Source organism: Bombus flavifrons, chromosome 2 (genome assembly GCF_040668555.2).
Source record: "Bombus flavifrons isolate JBK064 chromosome 2, iyBomFlav1_principal, whole genome shotgun sequence".
NCBI classification, from domain to species: domain Eukaryota; kingdom Metazoa; phylum Arthropoda; class Insecta; order Hymenoptera; family Apidae; genus Bombus; species Bombus flavifrons.
The window spans coordinates 13,362,765-13,383,333 of NC_138443.1; the positions used below are offsets into that span (position 1 = coordinate 13,362,765).

General features: G+C 34.2%; 2 protein-coding genes across 5 annotated transcripts in view; one reads left to right on the forward strand and one right to left on the reverse strand.

Annotated features, from left to right (window-relative positions):
* LOC138189705 (katanin p60 ATPase-containing subunit A-like 2) overlaps window positions 1-20,569 on the reverse strand; it is a 138,730-nt gene that overhangs the window by 2,285 nt on the left and 115,876 nt on the right. The window lies entirely within an intron of this gene.
* LOC138189711 (uncharacterized) lies at window positions 9,870-20,425 on the forward strand. The gene is made up of 3 exons (XM_069131841.1): window positions 9,870-9,960; window positions 11,951-12,099; window positions 20,168-20,425. The coding sequence occupies exons 1-3, from the start codon at window positions 9,870-9,872 to the stop codon at window positions 20,342-20,344; spliced, it is 417 nt and encodes a 138-aa protein (XP_068987942.1). The 3' UTR covers window positions 20,345-20,425.

Here is a 20,569-nt window from a genome sequence, read left to right on the forward strand (position 1 = left end):
AATTTTCAAATTTTGGTTCCGCCTTCTCTTTCCATAATGTCCGCTGATTTCTATTTCCATTGGTCGCCGATATTATTCGAAAGAATTGGAACTAAAAATATATTTAAATTATAATATACTCACCCATTGCGTTCCAAATAATCACATATAAGGTATAATATGTTTCGATGACGTTCCGAAATACGACTCTCCTCCTAACACAACAATTATTCTTTTGTCACTAATAATATAAGGTTTTCATGTAATTTTCTGTTACATTGCGAATTCAATGAGTTACACGTGATTTTGTTAGTTACCACCTTGATACATGCAAAAATGAACGTTACAGATATTTAATACAGCTTAATTATAAGAATTATTAAAAGCAAAAATCATAGATACTATATGCGACTATAAAATGTCGCAAGAAACAAACAGCAATTAAGAAAATTGTAATATTACAAATTAGATAACAAAACACACTCGTCTGTAACGTGGAAGTTCTAAAGTCTAAAATCTAGAATATTCCTCACCTCTTTCCGCAGATTATAAGATATCTTATTCATGCTACCTTGCATCGATAAATCACCGTTCATAGTGATAGCCTAAAATTGTTTTTTGATAGATACGAGAATTTTCGTTTATTACTTTAAAAGCAAGCCGTTCACTTCGTTTCTCTTAAAAAATGTTCCTTCAACTCCGTTGAAAACTGAGCATCAAACAAGAGACAAACGATTTGTTGTCATGGTGATGTTTGGTTCACACATAAGCAGCGTGCAAATATAATGATAGAATAGCTGAGTCGTGTGTACTGTGTAGTAAGATGGATGCGACATGGAAATAGAAAGAGAACACTGCATATAGACACTTCCTGTCCTTGTTTAATCAGGCATGCACACTAGTGGACACTGACGCTGCTCGTATACCGTTGTTACATACTTCCTGTACAAGCGCGCGTCATTAAACAAGGACGCAACGTTCTCTCTCTACCCCTATATCGCGTTTTTAGTTCGCTCACGCGCTCTGTACTTATATCTATTACATTTCCACCATAAGCAGCGGCCGTGCAGTGACTTACAAAAGTTTCGAACGGTTCGGTACTCGGAATCGTTTAATTTCATTCCCTACTTCGAGGCTCAGGGGTAAGTACAGAATTGTTCGTCTTAGTACTCTTATTAGAAGTATTATCACCTTGCCCAATTCGTGGATATAAGTTTTTTGAGGAAATTCTTATCGCTTTACAAGCGTTCTGGGGTACACTGACGTCAGCTATCGATCATGTACGCGAATTTGTTGTAAATTAATTAGGGGAATATCTGGAGTTCTTTATCGTTTTCAACTATAAGATCCGTAAACTATTAGAATTTTTTATTCATAATTGTAATATTTTCGACTCTTCCGTTGCCAAGACTCTCTTGAGAGATTTTTGGCACGTTCCATCACCCTTGTTAAACGAGTGCACATTGGTGGATATATTGATTTTAAAAACCAATACATGTACGACGTTTATTATCTCACTGGAACAAAGAAATCCGTTTTATTCACGAATTTTCGATATTTCTTAATTTTCGTTAGTATCTAACAAAGAGCATTATTTGAATGAACGTTTTATCGTTCAGATTATATTTCGTTTGAAAAGATTGAAATTGATATCGAGAAGAAATGAAACAAGCTGCTCGGGTATTCCTTTGCTTTCCCCGGGGAAAGGGAAATATGAAAAAAGGTTGCTTTTTTTCCATTTTCGCCCATTATTGAAGTGGTACGATGAAAAAATCAAGTGAAATTTTGAATAATATCCTCTTAATGATTTGTGAAACGAATTAGTTTGGTTTTTCCTTCTTTATCAGTTTCCGTCAGAGTTGACTTGACGCGCAACTTCAGTTTCCATTTTCGTTTCTCGAAATTTCCTACATTCTTGGTGTCTGAGACTCTTTGCCTAGGTAACTACATAGCTTCCAGATGCTTTTCGCTGTTCATCCTTAGAAGCCTCTCGAGCTTTCGCTGTCGATTGTTATCGTTGAAGGAAGGGAAGCTCGCGATACATGTCATCGAACAAATCGTTTATTCTCGAAAGTTCGAGTAGGTTCGTTCTGTTTGAATAAATATGGACATACATCATTTTTTATGATATCATCATGATTTATCATGTCGTGAGTATAGTTTCTAAATACTATACGTTTTTAATTTGGTGTGAAATTTAACCTATTTTAACATTAACAGAAAATTAACCTAATTTAACCATAATCATGACAGAAAAATATTTGCAACGAATTATAAATATTTTAAATTATAAATTATAAATATTTGTTAGGAATTACATTATACTTCAGACAAAAAAGGAACATATATCTGTTTATGGAATATGAGATAGTAAATCATTCGAAACATAATAACGATTAATTAAACACCTATACAATAACGTTTACGGACGAATATTGCGATATTATTGTATCGCTTTAATGTGATATTTAATGCTTTGATTGCGGTCTTTGAAATGGTATCATAGGTGCTGATATAATATCACGCGAAAAAGGGAAGACCAGTGGTTAATGTTGCAGGTGCACCAGTGCGTTGCGCTCGTCGGGGGTGGTTTTGACGCCGGTGCCGAGGAGAGGCGCAGAACGTGTTCGATCGACCCGCGAACGCAGCCCGTGCTCATACTGCGACAGAGTTCGTTTCAGTTAGGCTCAGTCGCTGTTTATCCGTCGACAGCGTATAGTCGCGTCGGCCCACGATTCTTTTTTCCTTCTCGTTTATCGCTAACTCTCTCGCAATACCCGTTCTATACGTACACCGCCGGTTTATCGCGTGATTATCGTTCCCGTTGTTTCCCTTACCTTGTCTCCTCCTTCAAAGAAGATCTTCCTTTGGTTTTTCGTTGTTTGGAGGGAATTCATCGCTCGGACACATGGACTGCGAAGCACGAGGGTTGATCGAGACATCAGCGTGATGTACTTTTCAGGTTTCATATTTTCTCTATGATACTTTCTAAGGAGAATGTAGAATTTGAAAGATATACATTTTTAGGGAATATAGGTTTTTATGAAGCCATCGATAGGTTTGAATTTAATTAACTCTCTTATAATAGGTATTTCAATTCTGTAATATATAAATTCAGTTTCCTCTATGGTGTTAAAGGATAAAATGCGGACATTTTATGGTATAACGAATATATTCGTATATATTTTAGTTTATTCATTCGGCAAATTTCCCTAGTACGCCGGCCTGCAGCCCACATGCGGCACTTAGTAAAAATTTGTTTTGTTAGAGGTTGGTCATTCTTCTTGCTATAAAAATATCATGAAGTTATATCATATCATAAAGGACCTTCTGAAAGCTAGATGCTCGATAACAAGCCTAATGGTTCTCGGTAGTTTGTAATGTCAAGCTTTGAACTGGCGGGATCGCCCTGCTGTCAAACCGCCATTCAGCAGCGACCACATTCTTTAACCACGTTCAAGGGGTATATCACGCTACAGAAACCATCAAAGGGTTTGCAAGTTAGTTGCCTTTTAGAAGTGGGACAGTTGTTACTCGTTATCCGTAGTTGCTAGCTGTTCTCTTTAGTCGCCATACATCATAGAGATGACAGTCATAGTCGCCAGTTGCCCTTGCTAATGGTTGCTTGTTGTCTCTAGTTAGTTCTTGTCATCGCTATGTATTCCATCAACCACGTGAAATTTAACATATGGGATTTTATTCTTCTTTATTCTTTCTGTAGGAATATTTTTTAAGATGAGGAAAATATAGAATATTTTAAGACGATGGTAAGGTTTGAATTTAAGTAACTATTTTATGATTTTATAAAGTTTAAGGCAATTTTTTAAAGAACTTCGAATTTAAAAGACTATATCGTAAAAACATATCGTAATGAAAGACATATCGTATAAAGACATCTTATAATCTTATAAAGACATATCGTAAAAAATTAGAAGAAATTGCGCAAGAAAGTTAATACATTTAATGTATAAAACATTTATTTAAAATTTAAGTGTAGGCGTCGACGCGCGTGTGCTATATGTTCGAAGCGTTTAAGTCAGTTCGTTACATCTGCGATAAAAGTTGTAACTACGAGAAAGCTTGGAGTGTCTCAAGACGACGGTAAAAAGTATTAAGGGATTTTTTGAAATTTCTTCTTCTAAACTTCGTTTCCAAGCACTCTTTCTATTTAACTACTTTTTTTGCATTTTCTGATAATATTCGATGAATAGAGACGAAATATAACAGTTCTTAGGTTAGGGATTCATTGGCTCAAAAGCTATTTCAAAAGTGTTTTTGGAGTTCATGCGTTTAGTACTTTTAACTTACTGTGTATGACTTATTCCGTATGGCTAGACAGATCTTTGTTGATACTGTAAGCGTAACTGAACTGGATATTGTCTTATGGAGATAGAAAAATACAAGAAGTACGTATGTATGTATTGGTTGAGCTACATATTTTTTTAATTCTTATCCAAAATGTTATTTGACAAATCGATTCATATATTGATAATAAAGCGATATTCCGCTACTTTGAGCATAATATAGTAATGTTTAAATAAATAATAAAATTTACCGTCAAAGTGGTTATTACTGATTACTATCAGAAAATGCAAAATAGTTAAAAAAGGATGATGCGCAGATGCGAAGTTTAGCCAGCAATAATATTTATTAATATTTATTTGCGAATAAGATCGATGAAATTACAGCGCAACTATAGTTCCAATAATGTCTTCGATGTATTGCTCGCCATTGTGTCGGATTAACAGCTCTAAGTGATCGACCTTAATCACTAAATGGCAGCCGCGATTCAGTGGTAGAGCTTTACATATGACGGACATCGCAAGCGCGTGTAAGACGTCTATTGTGAAACGTTTCCAATAGCACCGTTCTCGACGATGGTGAAATCTGAATTGAAATATATATCGCTTATCACTTGAGTCTGACACGATCGTTTTAAATAGAATCAAAATTTTTTATTCTTTAGAAAATTAGTCTATAAAAATTATGTGCAAATAAAATAGATAAATAGATAAATGGTTGTACAAACTTATAAAACAGATATTACAAGTATATGTAAATAACTTATATACTTATAAATTGTAATATTTGACCTAAAATTTAAATAAATAAAAGAGATATTTATGACTTACAATGAACGTAGTCTTTTTTTAAATTTTAAACAAAACAAAAGCGGATAACAATTTTTTAAAATGTAAAAATCAACACAATGGTAGGTCTTTTTAATTAATCAATAACCTTCAAAGTTAATTAATGTTTAGAGTGGTTTGTACATTTTGTATATTCGCCGTATTTCAACGTTCGATGTGTAAATAGAACTTGATGCCTGAAAAATCGAAAAAATAATTAAATCCTATCGTTTCGTCAAATTTGCAGATGTGTATACTCGTGTGAAATCCTGTGCGCTTGTGTATGCTGATGCGAAAGGTAGTAATATATTTTTCTTTTTTCGATTATTGTTATCACTTTTTCTATGGAAAAATTAATTCCGTGAAATAGAAGTGCAATCAATACAGCTTACCATAAAATGATAGCACAACAGTACATATTGGTATTGACGTCCGCTTCACAAAATTTCTCGAGTATCGAGGTCGACTATTTGGGTTAAGAATTTATTTCCAAGGTCCTGCAAACACGAGTATCTTATGGATATGAAATATTCAGTGTACTTTTTAATAATCATATTCCATATTGCATGCTATGGTTCAAGGTAAATCCGCAGTTAATATTCCGCTATTATCTTTGCTGCTTTTAAAGACCGTAAGTAAAGTTTAAAAGATTTACTGTAGCATATTTGTATTGTGTATTTTATCTCCCAATTTTTAAGGAGCGGGTCGTGTTCAATTAGTTGGAAGTGACGAAACTGTAATGGGACACGATTGTGAAATATTAAAAATGGTTCCATTGGGTACTTTTATTATCTTTGCGAGATATGTATGCATAATACATTGCTACTAGCAACGCGTAGCGATGAACAATAGAGAACAGTACCTTCCTTATCTCGTCGCCATTGTGTGCATATCAGTAATGCACAGTACTCGTACTAAAAATCTTATAACTTCTATACAGATTTTCAGATTTGTTTCAAATATTACCAACATAACCATGATAGTCGAATCCTGTTACAGTATTAAATAGTGCCACTATGCATAATACACCCCTAAAATGTTTCTACAAATGTTCGAATATTTTTGTCAGCTACTATATCCTAACCACGGTTTATTATAAAAAAGAATATATAACGATAGATTAGTTTAACTTGAATAATTGTAATAACTGTGTAAGATCAAACAAGAACTTATCGTTAGTTTCGCGAGACTTGATTACACGAAGCAACACAATTGCATTGGAACTCAGGGTAGAAAACAATGTCAACTGGTAGACGCGTTTGTCTGGCGGATGTGTAACGTGTGAATAATAGATGGCGACAATCACGTGAACGCTACATACAGCTGACTTGGCTTACATTGTAGCATTCAACCTAGAGTATACGAGCCGTAAGCATCATTAGAAGTTCAAAGGCCGACTAGTGAGCTTCATCCTGTCCCATATTTTTAATCAGGCGATGGATCGACGAATCGTACTGATTTCGAGGATTATCACAGTTCTCTGCGAATTTTAAAGCGTGGTTCGTCGAATCTAGTCCCATCGGCTACGGACTCTTTGACGAGCAGCTTGAAACTTGATCTAGTTTCGAGAAAATGAAAAATTCGTTTTTTCTCTTTGCTTCCCTGCTCCTTCTTTCCTCCTTTTTTATTTTTTACATCGCGTTAAGACCCGTTAAATAATATTGACTGCCGTGGACGTTGGCTGAGAAGTGCACTTTATAACTAGGTTTAAAATCACTGACGTCGATGAGAACAAAGGTAAGTTAGATGGTCATTCATCTGAGCCGGTGTTATTCGACCTGAGCTCTGCAGCTTTTGAGAGTTTCTTTCGTTTCTCTTTTAAGCGTAGGAATGTTAACTGGTATCTTGTTACGTGTAAGAAGTATGTATTAAAGTTTATTTGCCACCAATTGGTTGCTCAAGGTCGAGATATACATACCTATATTATATTAATACATTACAGAGATTACGCGTTAGTTAGGTTATGAGAATTTATAGTGTGTCACAGATCACAAAAGCACTCGTCCGCGATTATCAGGTTCAACGGTTTGTTTAAATTTTCATCTATATTATAATGAATGACTACTTTTTCATAAACGATATATGTATACGAATTGAAAGTTTAACTATTACACCACATACTTCTCTCGATAAACGTAGTGGAGTGCATATTGTTAAAGAATATTAGCCATTTGAATTCAATAGTTTCGAAGATACTAATGCTTCTGTGAAGTTTTCGTAGGCTGTTAATTTTTTAGGTTGTTAAGATTTTTCTAGTAGGAATGAGATACTACAAATTTTAAATAACTTCGATTAGAAATAAAAATCACATTACATTAACGTGTAGAAATCAGTAAAGTGGAAAGAATTACGCGAGATAATGTAAATATAAATTATATTACAAGGAAACAATGCGGGTAGGTAGTTTGAAACATTCTGGTTAAAATTGCATCGTTTGAAGGTTAGGACACACAGTACTTACGAAGTAGTTTAAGTACCAAATGGGGTACTTAAGAAAATTCATGCTATCATTGTTTAGTAAACATTTTCAGGTAATAGCTTTCTGCAAAAGCTGGTTTACCTTACGTTAACGTATTCGTTATTAATCATAATTATATTGTTCTTATCTTCTAGAGGCTTAACAATCCATTTTTATAATGTGTTAAAACTAAATTTTTATTAGGTTGTCCCAAAAGTTTCTTTCGTTTTATAAAGAAATGATAAATGCACAACATATTTTGTTTTATGTTATTTTATATTTATATTATTTTATATTAAATTGGAAAAAGGTGGATCACACGTAATTCAATAAAATAATATAAAACAAAAAATGTTGTGCATCTATTATTTCCGTATAAAACGAAAGAAACTTTTGGAACAACCTAATATTTTTCTACTACGACACTTCTACAGTGCTAAAATATTTGATAAAAATGTTAAGAAATTGTAATATTGATTTAGATTTATCAATTTATTTACTTTTCGCATTCAAACAGAAATTGTTAATTATGATTTCTACTTAAAAGCGTAGTATTGCATACTATGAGGATAAATGATCAAATTCATCTCTAATATACACATTGGAGAATATTGATTTAGATGTATCGATTTATTTACTTTTCGCATTCAGTAAACAGAAATGGTTAATTATGATTTCTACTTAAAAGCTTATTGCATACTATGAGGATAAATTATCAAATTCATCTCTAATATACACATTAGAGAATCATTCATAGCCGCAATCCTGTTTACCGCTCACATTCCTGGAACTCGATAATTCATCAGGTGGCTGCTTTAACCGTACAGAATACACCTGTAAATAATTAATCGCTATCAATATTCCATCGACTTTTGAAAATCCCTAGTGTGATCTATTCCATGCGATGCGAATACGTATAAATTGAGATTACTGATTGGCCATCGTCAGTCGGATAAATCGAGTGATTCAAATTATAATACAAAAGAAAGTCAAAACTACTTACATTATTTTTTTCAATTTTTATGTATTATTTGACGGAAGAAAATTTGGTAAGTAAAGTTCACCTTCTTAATGTTAATGATTTTGATATGTTATTAAGCTCAAAGTTCTAAGGAATTTTCTATATATATAATTGTGTGTATATATATAATATACGTATAATAGCCAAAGTTCAACTCTCAAGTGTACGCAAAGCTTTTACGTTCATTTTATGCGATACCAGTATGTTTCATGAATTTGTTTGCTATCAGTATCGAAACAAATAACAAGCAGAGGACAGCTATTCATGAACTGTTTTGCCAGCGAGTACGCTTCCAATATTTTCTATTTGAAAAAACATACTTGCTGCTATTGCAACTACAAATATTTTTACAGTCGATGCTTTTGCCATGAATCATTGGCTAACATATAAAATTGAGAAAAGCCATGGTTTATTGTGATGGAAATTTAGAAAACCTCAAAACCGATATAAAAGGGGAGAATAAAGGAAAGGAAGAAAGGGATAATTGGAAGCTTGGGGCCAAGTTTAATTCACTGAAACCGAGCTGCTTGTATTATCACAAAACAGAATTGCTAGTACGTCATTTCTGTGCTCTCGTCCCCGCGACAACGGTTTTACTCGTTAAGAAAAAACGAAAAGGCAGGGAAAAGAGGAAAAAGCAGACGGAGAGCGCTTTTAAAAAGCTGACGAAGCGTGTGTTGCCACAACGAGACGCGCTGTGCTATTTGTCGCTTTAAATTGTGCCGCAACTCGTTTTTGAGGTCTTTGCCAGGGACGCGGTAAAACACGTTGAAAATATATTTCTGGGTTTTGTGGGATTTAACTGAAAAGGGAAAAATAACGTTGTAAAACATGTACTTATGACTTACAGAGTAATTGAGTGTACAAACTATAATAGCCAGCAATTTAGAGCTTTAAAAGATCAAAATAAAAGAAAAGAAGAAAGATAATATGTTGTGGCAGTCTAAGTCGATCTAAGAAAATAGAGAGAGAGAGAGGGGGGGGGGCAAAGCTTGTTAATCTGGAAAGAATCCAAGCGTCAATTTCAAGCATTTACAGAGAATCAAGCGGGCTGGTTAAGGTCGTAAGTTGGGCAATTATCCCGCGTTAGGTTCAATCAGGTTAGTCCCACGCGAAATTGATCCAACCATGTGAAAACGAGTGTATTCTGATTTCTGTCGCAGATACAATATTCCTGGCTACTGCAGTGCCTACACAGTGGTTGTTGAAATAGCTGCTTTTCGTCTATTTTCCGTAGTGCGGATATCATCCTTTGATCTTTTGCGACCAACATTCGAGGACCATGATGGGCATTTCGAGCTTCTACTTGAAAATGCTCGTGATGACGTTCTGTGTGCACGCCGTCCTTCTTCTTATCCTTCCGTTAAAGAGTGGTAAGTTGATACTGATTAATTATGCGATCGAAATCTTATATAATGGCTACAAAAAATATTTGCATCATTATCCTCATTTCCTAATGAATTGCTTTTTTTATCAAGTTTTATATTGCATCAAATTTCTGTAGTTACACGAAAGTACTAGATGATAAGAAACTTGATATACACGGATTTGATTAATTAATAAGTTAGTCAATATATAGGCATTATTATTTCACGTGAAATCTTGCAACGTGAAAAACTTAACGTTCTTGTACGAGCAGTATTAATCACAAATTGTGAGAATGCTTACTGATAAGGAAAATAGATAATATGGAAAATGCAGACCTATGGAAAGAGACAGAATTCCTGACATTAGACACGAATACGCGATTTCACGAAATATTTTATGGTATATCTAACATAGAGAATATACGCGAGGAAGTACGAAAATACATCCTAAGACGTGTATGCGACCTACGCGGTACGGGACGTGTTATAAATGGTTTCCGCCACTCAACCGTATTTGAATTTGTGAACACGATCGAACAATTGACGCGAGAATTATTAATTCCCGTCTCTACCCTAGTGACGATTTGCTTTGGAACGAGGTCGAATCGTTCTGATTCCGCGCGCGATTAACAAATAATTACAGAGGACATCAATTACTTGGATGGTCTTCGCCATTTCAACGTAGCATCGATGACATCCGGTAATTGGACTCAAAGCGATTTGCTTAAATCGATTAATTTGATCAAACCAACCAATTATTTTAATTAATACAAGCTGCACTCGAGATTCGCGTATCTTGTGTATACACACCGGGTCAGACAAAAGTTTTCATTCATCCGAGTAGAACTTTCGTAGCGCTTGAGGACGCGTGTCGCTTCTCGTGCATCTAAAGTTTCGTTCAAATTAATCGATTTATTTGAATTCGAGCAACTGGAAACCTCTTTGTCACTGTGAATTCGTTACTTAATTGATACTCTTATATGCCCTTGTCCTTTAAGCTCTTACATCCATTTTTAATTAGTCAAGTCGTTTGACTTTTGACAAGTATTTTGAAACCATTTTACTAGCGCGAATCAATTTTTTTTACTTGAGATTATCTGCTATTTTTATTGAAATGTATATGTACGTATATACACTTTTGAATTTTAAACGAACCTTCTATTATTCCTATATCCTTTAAACGTCATTTTAAGTTTCGAGCTACTTTAACTCAGATAGCTCGATTTCAAGTTCTAACGTATACTGTAAAGGTACACCTGTGAAGTAAAACAGTAAACAAGATATAAAAACTCTCTCCCCGCGTAAGAAATCGAATATCCTATTTCAATGGTGCTTTAATAGCATCGATGAAGCATCGATACAACGTAGAAGCACCGTGGCAGCCGCAATGCGGATCCGTTGAACAAAAATTTCCTGGTACGATCGTTTTCGTAACGTTATTAACCGTTTCAGTATCAGGGGTGTTCTAAAAATCCGTATCGGATTGTACCATGCAACACAATAGCGCTTCGTTTATTTATTTACGAGAAGTGCCGATCAACACGATTGCACTGCTCCTTTTTTTCGTCGAAACATACCGCTCAACGCGCTCGCGCTTCATTTCATCAGTTGTATCAGAAACGTTATACTAAACACTCAAAAGTTTGCCAAATATTCGTGCTTTACGTTTTGTTATACGTTTTGTTGTGATAACATTCTATAATGTAGGATTTGTTTTTCCAATTCAAGAGGTAATTTATACATTAGTTTTTTTTTTATTTGGTTTAGGATTATTTGAAAAAAAAAGTAATTTCGAGAGGAAACTCCGATATGACTCGCGACGAGCTATGTTCGGGACCGAGCGCGTTGCGAATTCACAATCGTAACCAAACATCGTGACACAGTTCACCGCACTACGCAAACAGCACGATCGCGCTGTGTGGCGCTAAAACGGTTAACGTAACTACGCGTACGACCGTCGAATGTCAAAGATATTCAAGCTGGGAATCGTTTTCAGACGCTTTAGAGGAGGATTGTACTGATTTCCAAGGAAAAATCGTTCAACATGGTCTCATGTATGTGCCGGGACCTGCGGTTTGCAATCTCTGCGTCTGCTATCATTCGGAGCCGAAGTGGTGCCAGGCAATCTTCTGTGCACCACCCCTTGTGAGTATATGCTCATTCAAAGAGAAACACTTCACACAACCATGAGAAACTGAAGTACACCGTTAACGCTTGTACGCTGGTCGTTAAAGCACATGCTACGCGAATAGGGTACACAGCGACTCATCTAACTCGCCTTGATTTAGTTTTAGAAAGACAAACATGGACAGGGACAATTTTTGTTACGAGCCGTTTAATTTATTCGTTCATTAGGACAAATTAATTAATATCTGCTGAGATCGCGATTGATCTGACAAATTCGAAGTCTTGTTCCGTATAAATATTTTTAAACAAGCACGTCGTAAGCTTTGTATATTTTCTAATCGCAACGAAACTGTTCAGAGAAATGCTGAAATGATTAATTAGAAAAGAAGACTTTACACATCGTTGTAAAAGTGTTAGCGAAAATATTCGCGAAACAGTTACGTTGTTATAAGTTCTACAAGAAGAAATATTGAAAATCACGTTCCACTTATTCAGTTGCACGTATGAAAAGTATCTTGCGTTCGCGCAAAAAATCCCCTAAGGATACATACTTTATAATAATTGGAGTGTCAAAGTTATTACACGGATCGGCGTACACGTGCCTTTTAATGAAACTAGGTTACTCATTTGTTATTCGTTCCCAACTTTCAACTTCACGATTTTTACGAAATAAAATTTTATACTCTAGTTCGGTTTATAAATGATTCATTTCAAATTTAACAGAATTAGAGTTGAAATAATCATTTGTTCTTTGTTAAAAGGTTCTTTCAGCGTCTCGTTTTAATATTTCTCTAATAATATTTTGTTAATCGTTATATTTAAATAGAGGTTTTCAAAGCAGAGACATACTTTAAGGTAGGAAATGGACGTACATTTATAATGAGAATTCAGAAGAAAGAATATTTCATACAAAGAGAAATATTTCGTATGTATAAATAGCTACGCTATGACTTTTATATGTATTGGATATAGTGTTCCTTCTGGTTAATGTATCTAACGTTTTTCCACGCGATTATATTCCGTATGTATAAATAGCTACGCTATGACTTTTATATGTATTGGATATAGTGTTCCTTCTGGTTAATGTATCTAACGTTTTTCCACGCGAGGTAGCGTATACTTGCATCTATGTCTCTTCGCATCTGAGTAGTAAAACCTGGCATTCATGCGGCTGATAGGTAGTTACGCGCTGACAACATAAAATGAATAAGAAACATGAGACATCCTATAAGAAAAATAAAGTTGCTTTTATCTTTCATTACATATTCGTCAGAATATTGTTAATAAATATTTGAGTTAAGATTTCAGTTTAAATAAATACATAGGATTAGACATTTATTTATATATGTATCTATGAACGCATTTGACATAAAATTTTGATAACGATTAAAATTACATATTCTGGTATTAAATTAATTTAATGAGAATAAAAACTAAATTTTTTAAACAACATTTTGTATGAAGTTACATTTATTAGGAAAAATTCATTCATCCTTTTATAATATGATAAAACGAGACTCATAGCTGTATAAATCATTTTCAATAGATGTATAAATCAATCATAAGCTTTTATAATAAAAATGTTAAATGTACTAGGAGACGTTTCCAAAAATTCATAAATTTTTCTTCATTGAACATATCGATCGTTATATTGAAATATTAATTATCTTTTATTTGTTTCAAACTGCACATTGATTGAGACATTCGTGTTGGCTGAATTGCGAATTTAATGCAACGAAGTCGTCTGAATCCCTTGCGAGCATGTAAATATAACGTCGAATTAACAGGTCAATTACTTGAGGTTGAAACTGAAAGAAAGAGGAAGATGGAGGAAGTCTTGCCTTTGAATGCGGGACACTTCCAAAGCCCACAGTTCGCTGAAATTGGCAGAGAATTCAATTAAATGGCAAATTAAACCATTGAACTGAATCTGTTTCCAATCGTGAGCTTGGAAGTTCTATCCTTTGAATTTTTAAATCAGTCAACTTTCTTTTTGTACGTATGGTAACGAATATAATTCATAAACTAATGAAGTATGTAATTGGATTGAAAGCTCCCTGAATTCAGTTTAGAAGAAGAAAAATCATATAATAACGAAATTATAAACTTACAATTTATAGAGCGTATACTTTATTCGAAAGTGAAGTTTATTACTGCAAATATTATTTGGCTATTTATAGCCTGTTTGAAAAAGTGATTTAATTTCGATTGACTTTCAATAATTTTTTGTTGGTTTATTCAGGTTAATTAATCTCTAATAAAATAGAAATACCAATCCGGTAGTGTGATTAATTTCTTGCTTATTACTTTTTTACTAATTAGCGATGCACGATTCCAGGCCAATAAATATTTTTCCATCGGGAGAAGTCAGGTCGAGCGATGCAAGATTTATACGCTCGTTCTGTCAGTTATCCCAATGTCTGTTACGCGATAAAAAATGAACGAATTGAATAATAAATGTATTACCGGGATAAAGATTGCTTGATGTAAGCCACCGCTTTTTTCCTATCCTTCCAATACCATTTTTCTTTTTTTTTTTCTTTGCGAAACACTTTGCTAATCGCGAGAAGCAGCAATTCACTTCTGCGAATCAATTACGGTTCGCGAGAAGTTGTATTGTCGCCTGGTACGTATTCGAATTATTCTCAATTATTCTCGGCTGTTTCCATTTCCATTCGTCTTACGTAAGTACTTGTTTGATGTAGTGAGACAATAACCATTAACACCTTTAATGTCTTCAGTATTATAAAATAAGAAGCGAAAATACGTTGAAACTTGACTTTTAGATTCGCGAGACTCTGTAAGGCTTCGAAACTCTCGTGTTTCAGACCGAATAAAAAGTTATAGAAGAAGAATTACATTGCGAGGTCTGTTAAGGAAAATTTTAAATCGTATCGTTGTAATAGGATTATTTCAGCGAGGGAAATTACGTGTTGCATGCGACACCACGAGCTTTCTTTCAAGCTAATATACATAATTGCCCTATCGAACTTTCCATCTAAACCATTGCGCTCACACGTGCATTTTGCATTTCAATTTTCTTACTTACAATCCAGTCTAGTGTGACTAAGTTAAATTTTTCAGCCCTCCGAGGTAGAATATGTTTTATAGAGAGACGTACAATTCCATGAAGGGGAGACAGATCAATAAATTGGGTTATCTTTAAATCACCGACAATCATTTCATCGACTCGATTTCACCGACACCGAGTTCGCCAGCAACGTCTATCAAAGCTTATTTACCGATACACTGAAATCACCCGCAATCATTTCACCGACATCCTCCTTTGCCGACAGTTATTATACTCGTCGCCATATGTTATCGTTGATTATATATCTTTATTTACAAATTTGTTCTCGTGTATAACGAAACAAAGGAAGAAACGAAAATGATACGTTTCATGACGTATTATTAAATTATTAATTAACGTGAGTTATATATCTACATGAATGCTTCTAAATGTCAGTTATAATTTATGAAAATGGGTACAAGCTATTTTACTATACATAAATAGAATTATAAGGACATGTTACGTGCTAATGCTTTTACGAAATCTATTTCTGTATACGTTTGACATTTCTGTATTATTCCTTATGTACTCTCTGCTTTTGTTTAGCTCGTCGGAAGTAAAAATACATTAAGCGAATCAGCTAATCTATTTGAGCGTTTCAATAGCTCAGTCTTCTCTTATGCAACTACCAAAAGAGAAGATAAGTCCTTGGTTATACAACATTTCATAACGTCCAAAGTAACTGGGGCACTAATTAGTTGAAGCTTTAAGCCAAACCAGATATCAATCATCGTCCGTAAATGTATTCATTACGATCGTTTAAAGTTTAAAGAAACACCGTTATAAAGTCGTGATACGAGAGAAAACGACTCAGAACTCGAATTTATTTGTTGGAACGACGCCATGGGCAAAAGTACGTAATGGAAAACTTTCTTCCAAGACCATTTGATAGCGCTGACGTAATCAAAAGTGTGACGATATTGCCAGAGACGTTTCTGCAAATAGAAGACTAACTTATTTACGAATTGCCGTAACACGATTGCCGCTGGTAATATGGTTCGTAATCGCTTTATTGAATTTTCGCTCGATGTGACATCGTCGAGTTCCTAGCGAGATTCTTCTCTTTGTAAAACTATGTTTCTGCAACGGCTGTATTTTTTGAGTTACCGTTTCTGAAGAAATCTTTTTTTTTTGTTACGTGTAATAGATTATTTTTAAGTTTTATATTACATTACTAAATTTCTATAATTTATTACTCGAAGGTGGTAATTTTTTCTTAAATAGTTTGCTTTTTCTATAATTATTTTACTACAGAATCAGTCTATTGTCAAGCTATAGAACATTATGGAAATTGCCAATTTTAATAATAAAAAAAAAACAAAATAATAAGGAAGTTCGTTAAAATATGTGATTTTCCAATCAAGATATAGAATTTATTCGAGTAATATAGATTACGGTAGAGATGGTGATGGTAACAATGAATGGACTGATTCTTCGTGCGAAAATAAATTGGAAGCGCTGAACGATGCATTGTTTCGGGCAATATCGATTTTGAAGCATGGTTTTAAGGTACGTGTGCGCTTGACTAGGTGTGTTAATTAATATTGCTGACTGATTTTCAATATGTAAATGTTACACCTACATATCTGTAAACTTAAGATAATTGAACTAACAATTTCATTAAATTTAAATTAATATTTATCCTTTTAAATGCAACAATTTTTTTAAATGACAACTTCACGTGTAAGTCAAGTGCACACATATTCGATCGTTCTTTAAAACTTGAATCTCTGCGAAAAGAAAAAGTCTTTCAACCAACAAGATCTGGTTCTACGTTTTCTATCCATTTCTTCTCAGATAAATCTCTCTATCTAAAATCCTTATTTCCGTATTTCCTGGAAAAGGTTAAAGTCGTTTTGTATAAAATCCAATGTAGAGAAGAAGGAAAATCCGCGAAAAATTCTTTCAGGTTTTCCTATGTTTGAGCTCGAATCAAAGCAATCCTATTCCCAACAGGGTGATTATGCGTTTAACTTCTCACAGAATCTCTCTGATTCCGTGTGATACCTTCAGTGCTTTTGAAGTATGTAATTGACGTTGTAACGTCAACGCTTTGCAGTGCGAATTCAATTTTGAGTCGCAATTTCCGTGTTTGCGTGGCAAAAGCATAAAATCGATAGCGTACGTTTCGATAAACACGTTTTCTTTTGCTGATGGCGCACTGTAAATATAAATATTTGAATAAATATCGCGAATTTCATATTACTAAAAGATCTATGCTATTTATTCATAAATAACTGTTGGGTATGTTTAAGTTGAAACCGCTGCATTAGGTCTTTTTTTTTTACTTAAATTTATTTGGATTGGTAACTTGAATGAAAGTTCTAACATGTAATTTGTTCTTCTTTTATAAATAGTTTACAGACGATAAAGTGTGGGTAACTTACGACTGTCGCGATCATGACACTATACATACCTATGTATAGCTCGTATACTGAGCTAACTAAAATAGCAAGTCAGAGAAATGGAAACTCAGGAAAATTTAAAGGAAGATAAAACGTTCGAGCCTTGCCAGGAATATAAGATGCTAAGTAATCTTCTTAGTCCTCCAGCTCTTTCTATTTTGATCAATAATTATTAGTACATGTTAGGAAAGCAATTAGAATTTATGTTCTCAAGCGAAGTATAATTTAAATTTTCTATGTACACAAAAATGTTAAATATTTGCAATAAATATAGTATAATCAATTTTTTTACATAAAATTATATTGTATAGGTTATTGTTATTTAAATATTTTAAATTGGATGAAGAAAAAAAATGACGCAAATAAAACGTAGGACATTTTAACTAAAGAGTCCAATATAGAGATTTATTTATTTAACTGTGATTAAATCATCCCCACTTAACGTTCTACTTCTTCTATTAACTATGCCTCGTTAAACTATGATTACAGAGGATGGGTTTTTTTGATAAAATAACATTCTGACAAATGCGGTAGAAGAATCAAATATATATATATTTATATATATATATATCAAATATATATTCTTACAACAGTAGTTATATTGTATGAATCCCGTTCTTCGGAAGCTTCATTTGTGAAACAACAATTCGCCAGAATATGGATTCACTGTAGTTATAGCTATAGAATCTCTATCTAGTTGACAGACTTGCTTTACGTAGAGAATCTTTGTCTCTTGTTCTACCCTATCGCGATTCTCTCCTCACCTCATACGCTTTGTCGAGCAAAGTAATATTGGCATATATCTCGGCTCCGGTTACAATCATTAGTTTCCGCCTAAACGGTTAGAATCACGTAGCACGAGCTCTACTCTCGTTTATTCAACATTCAGGCCATCTGGTCGCATGCGACGAGTTTTATGTTAATCCCGACCGATTACAATATCTTTCTCTCGTTTACAAGGAACGACGAGACTGGCAGTTGCGTGCTTTCCAACGCAAAAGCCGCGATATCTGCACGATAACCTAACCTCAACCGATTTTATTGTAATGTTCTTATGTGGACTTCGTTTGTACCACTTTCGTAACAAAAATAGAATATGTAGAACACAGCATTCCGTTATGCGATATTGTTAATTCCTAACATCCGAAAAATCAGAGATAATTTTTTCCCTACAGTTGTAAATTTCAGTAAAAAATTACGAACGTAAAGGTATTTGGTGCATGCACAGTTCCGCCCATTTGTGTGGACATGCTAGAAAGATTCACTTTTTCACGGTGAAACTGTATGTATTATAATTTCATTCTGACAAAGGTCGAACATCCTACTATGCATAAATTTAATATTAATATAAGCAGGTGTCGTGCCAAGTATTACATCTGACGTATAAGCACACGTGTATACGAGCCCTGGTTTTAAATATCTTATAGTAGACACCGAAAAGATTATTCAGTTGGATATCTGACTCAACATCAATATTTTACTAGGAGATAATATGTTAAGAACACGTTGGTGAATGGCATGGAAGATGATGCATGAAGACATACTTCTGTGACGTACATAAAATAGTAGTCAGAATGAATTTTGGCGCTTGGGGACAGCAAAAGAGCTGTTGACACTGTCATACACCTCAACTTATAAAATTTCGAAAATCGATGTAACCTTCAAACTTTACTGTACTCTGTTTCATAGCAGAAAATGTTGTTCCCGAAATGTACTTTTATTGTTACAATAAACTTGACTAACGGCTTTGAAATACTATCCTTGAAAAAGCAATGGGAGAATTGGAGCAAAAAAAGAGAAGGAAATAAACAAAGACCTTGTTGGATCGCAACAATGAAATATGCTACAGGAAGGACTTTTTCCAACGGACTGAGATGCGACAAAGTTTAAAAGCTATGACGCGAATTGAGCGTTTGCCTGCAAGAGCGCATTTTTTGTGGATATATAGATATACATATATATGTGACGAAATATACTAAAACAATATTGTCCCTTTGTCGTTGAAAGAATCAAAATACAAAACTTCCTTTCAAATTTTCGGAATAGGAATTCAGGATCATGATAAATAATTGGAACATGATTAAAAATAATATATCTTCTCTATAAGATAATGAATACATTGGTTCATTTAATTTGTATGGACATTCAAACGCTTCTGTGAAATAAAATATCAAGATTATAGAGTATAAAATTCATAGCTATGAAATAAATAAAACTCTGATGTATTATTAAAAATATACGTTAGATCGTATGTAGTGATATATACAAAGATTACACGTACAAACCCATAATTAACACAATGCTACCGCAACCATTCTGCAATCTACCTTGCTCAAAACACTCTTTCAGTCACCTCCAAACTCTTCAATTCTCTCCACTTAACCACCCACAAACCATTCACAAACATGCAATTCTCGATAAAAGAAGAATTTATCGTCAGTTGTCCTTAACATCTCGTTCATTCATTTGGTCCCTATCCCCCTATTTCCTCCCACTGCGATGATCGCACTACATTTTTCCACGTCTCTATTCTATTCTCTGGATGACCTGAATTCTCGAGCAGTCGAGTGACGATTGATCTGTACAATTGATCGATTTCTTTTTACTACAGAAATGCAAGAAATTTCGTGTTGGAGAGCGGTGTTGCGAGTTCGAGTGCCTGGATGATGTGAGCTCGAATTGGACCGAAACTGGTTTGATTATTACCGCTGATGATAGTTCCTCCAGGGTTGGAGAAGAAGGAATATTCTGGATGATGGGCTTAATGATGCTGTTGGGGCTATTTTAATTCTTCAATAAGGATCCAGATGGCGCCGTTGACGAAATTCGATCATTATAAACGTCAACGATCAACATCAGCCATCAGGGAAAGAAGGTACGATGTAGCGTGTTAACGAGAGATCGTTTGTATCTGAGTAATCATACCTCGAGGAGTACATACAGTTATGCAATGATGATTCGTATGTTAGTGTTTTTTTCCTATTTCTTTTCCCTTTATTTCATTTGAATTGTT

What these genes read in the sequence shown, in the direction of transcription:
- LOC138189711 (XM_069131841.1), top strand. Translation starts at nt 9,870, where the DNA reads ATGATGGGCATTTCGAGCTTCTACTTGAAAATGCTCGTGATGACGTTC. An exon ending in TATCCTTCCGTTAAAGAGTG is followed by an intron (nt 9,961 to 11,950) that starts GTAAGTTGATAC and finishes AATCGTTTTCAG; the next exon opens with ACGCTTTAGAGGAGGATTGT. An exon ending in TCTTCTGTGCACCACCCCTT is followed by an intron (nt 12,100 to 20,167) that starts GTGAGTATATGC and finishes TTTTTACTACAG; the next exon opens with AAATGCAAGAAATTTCGTGT.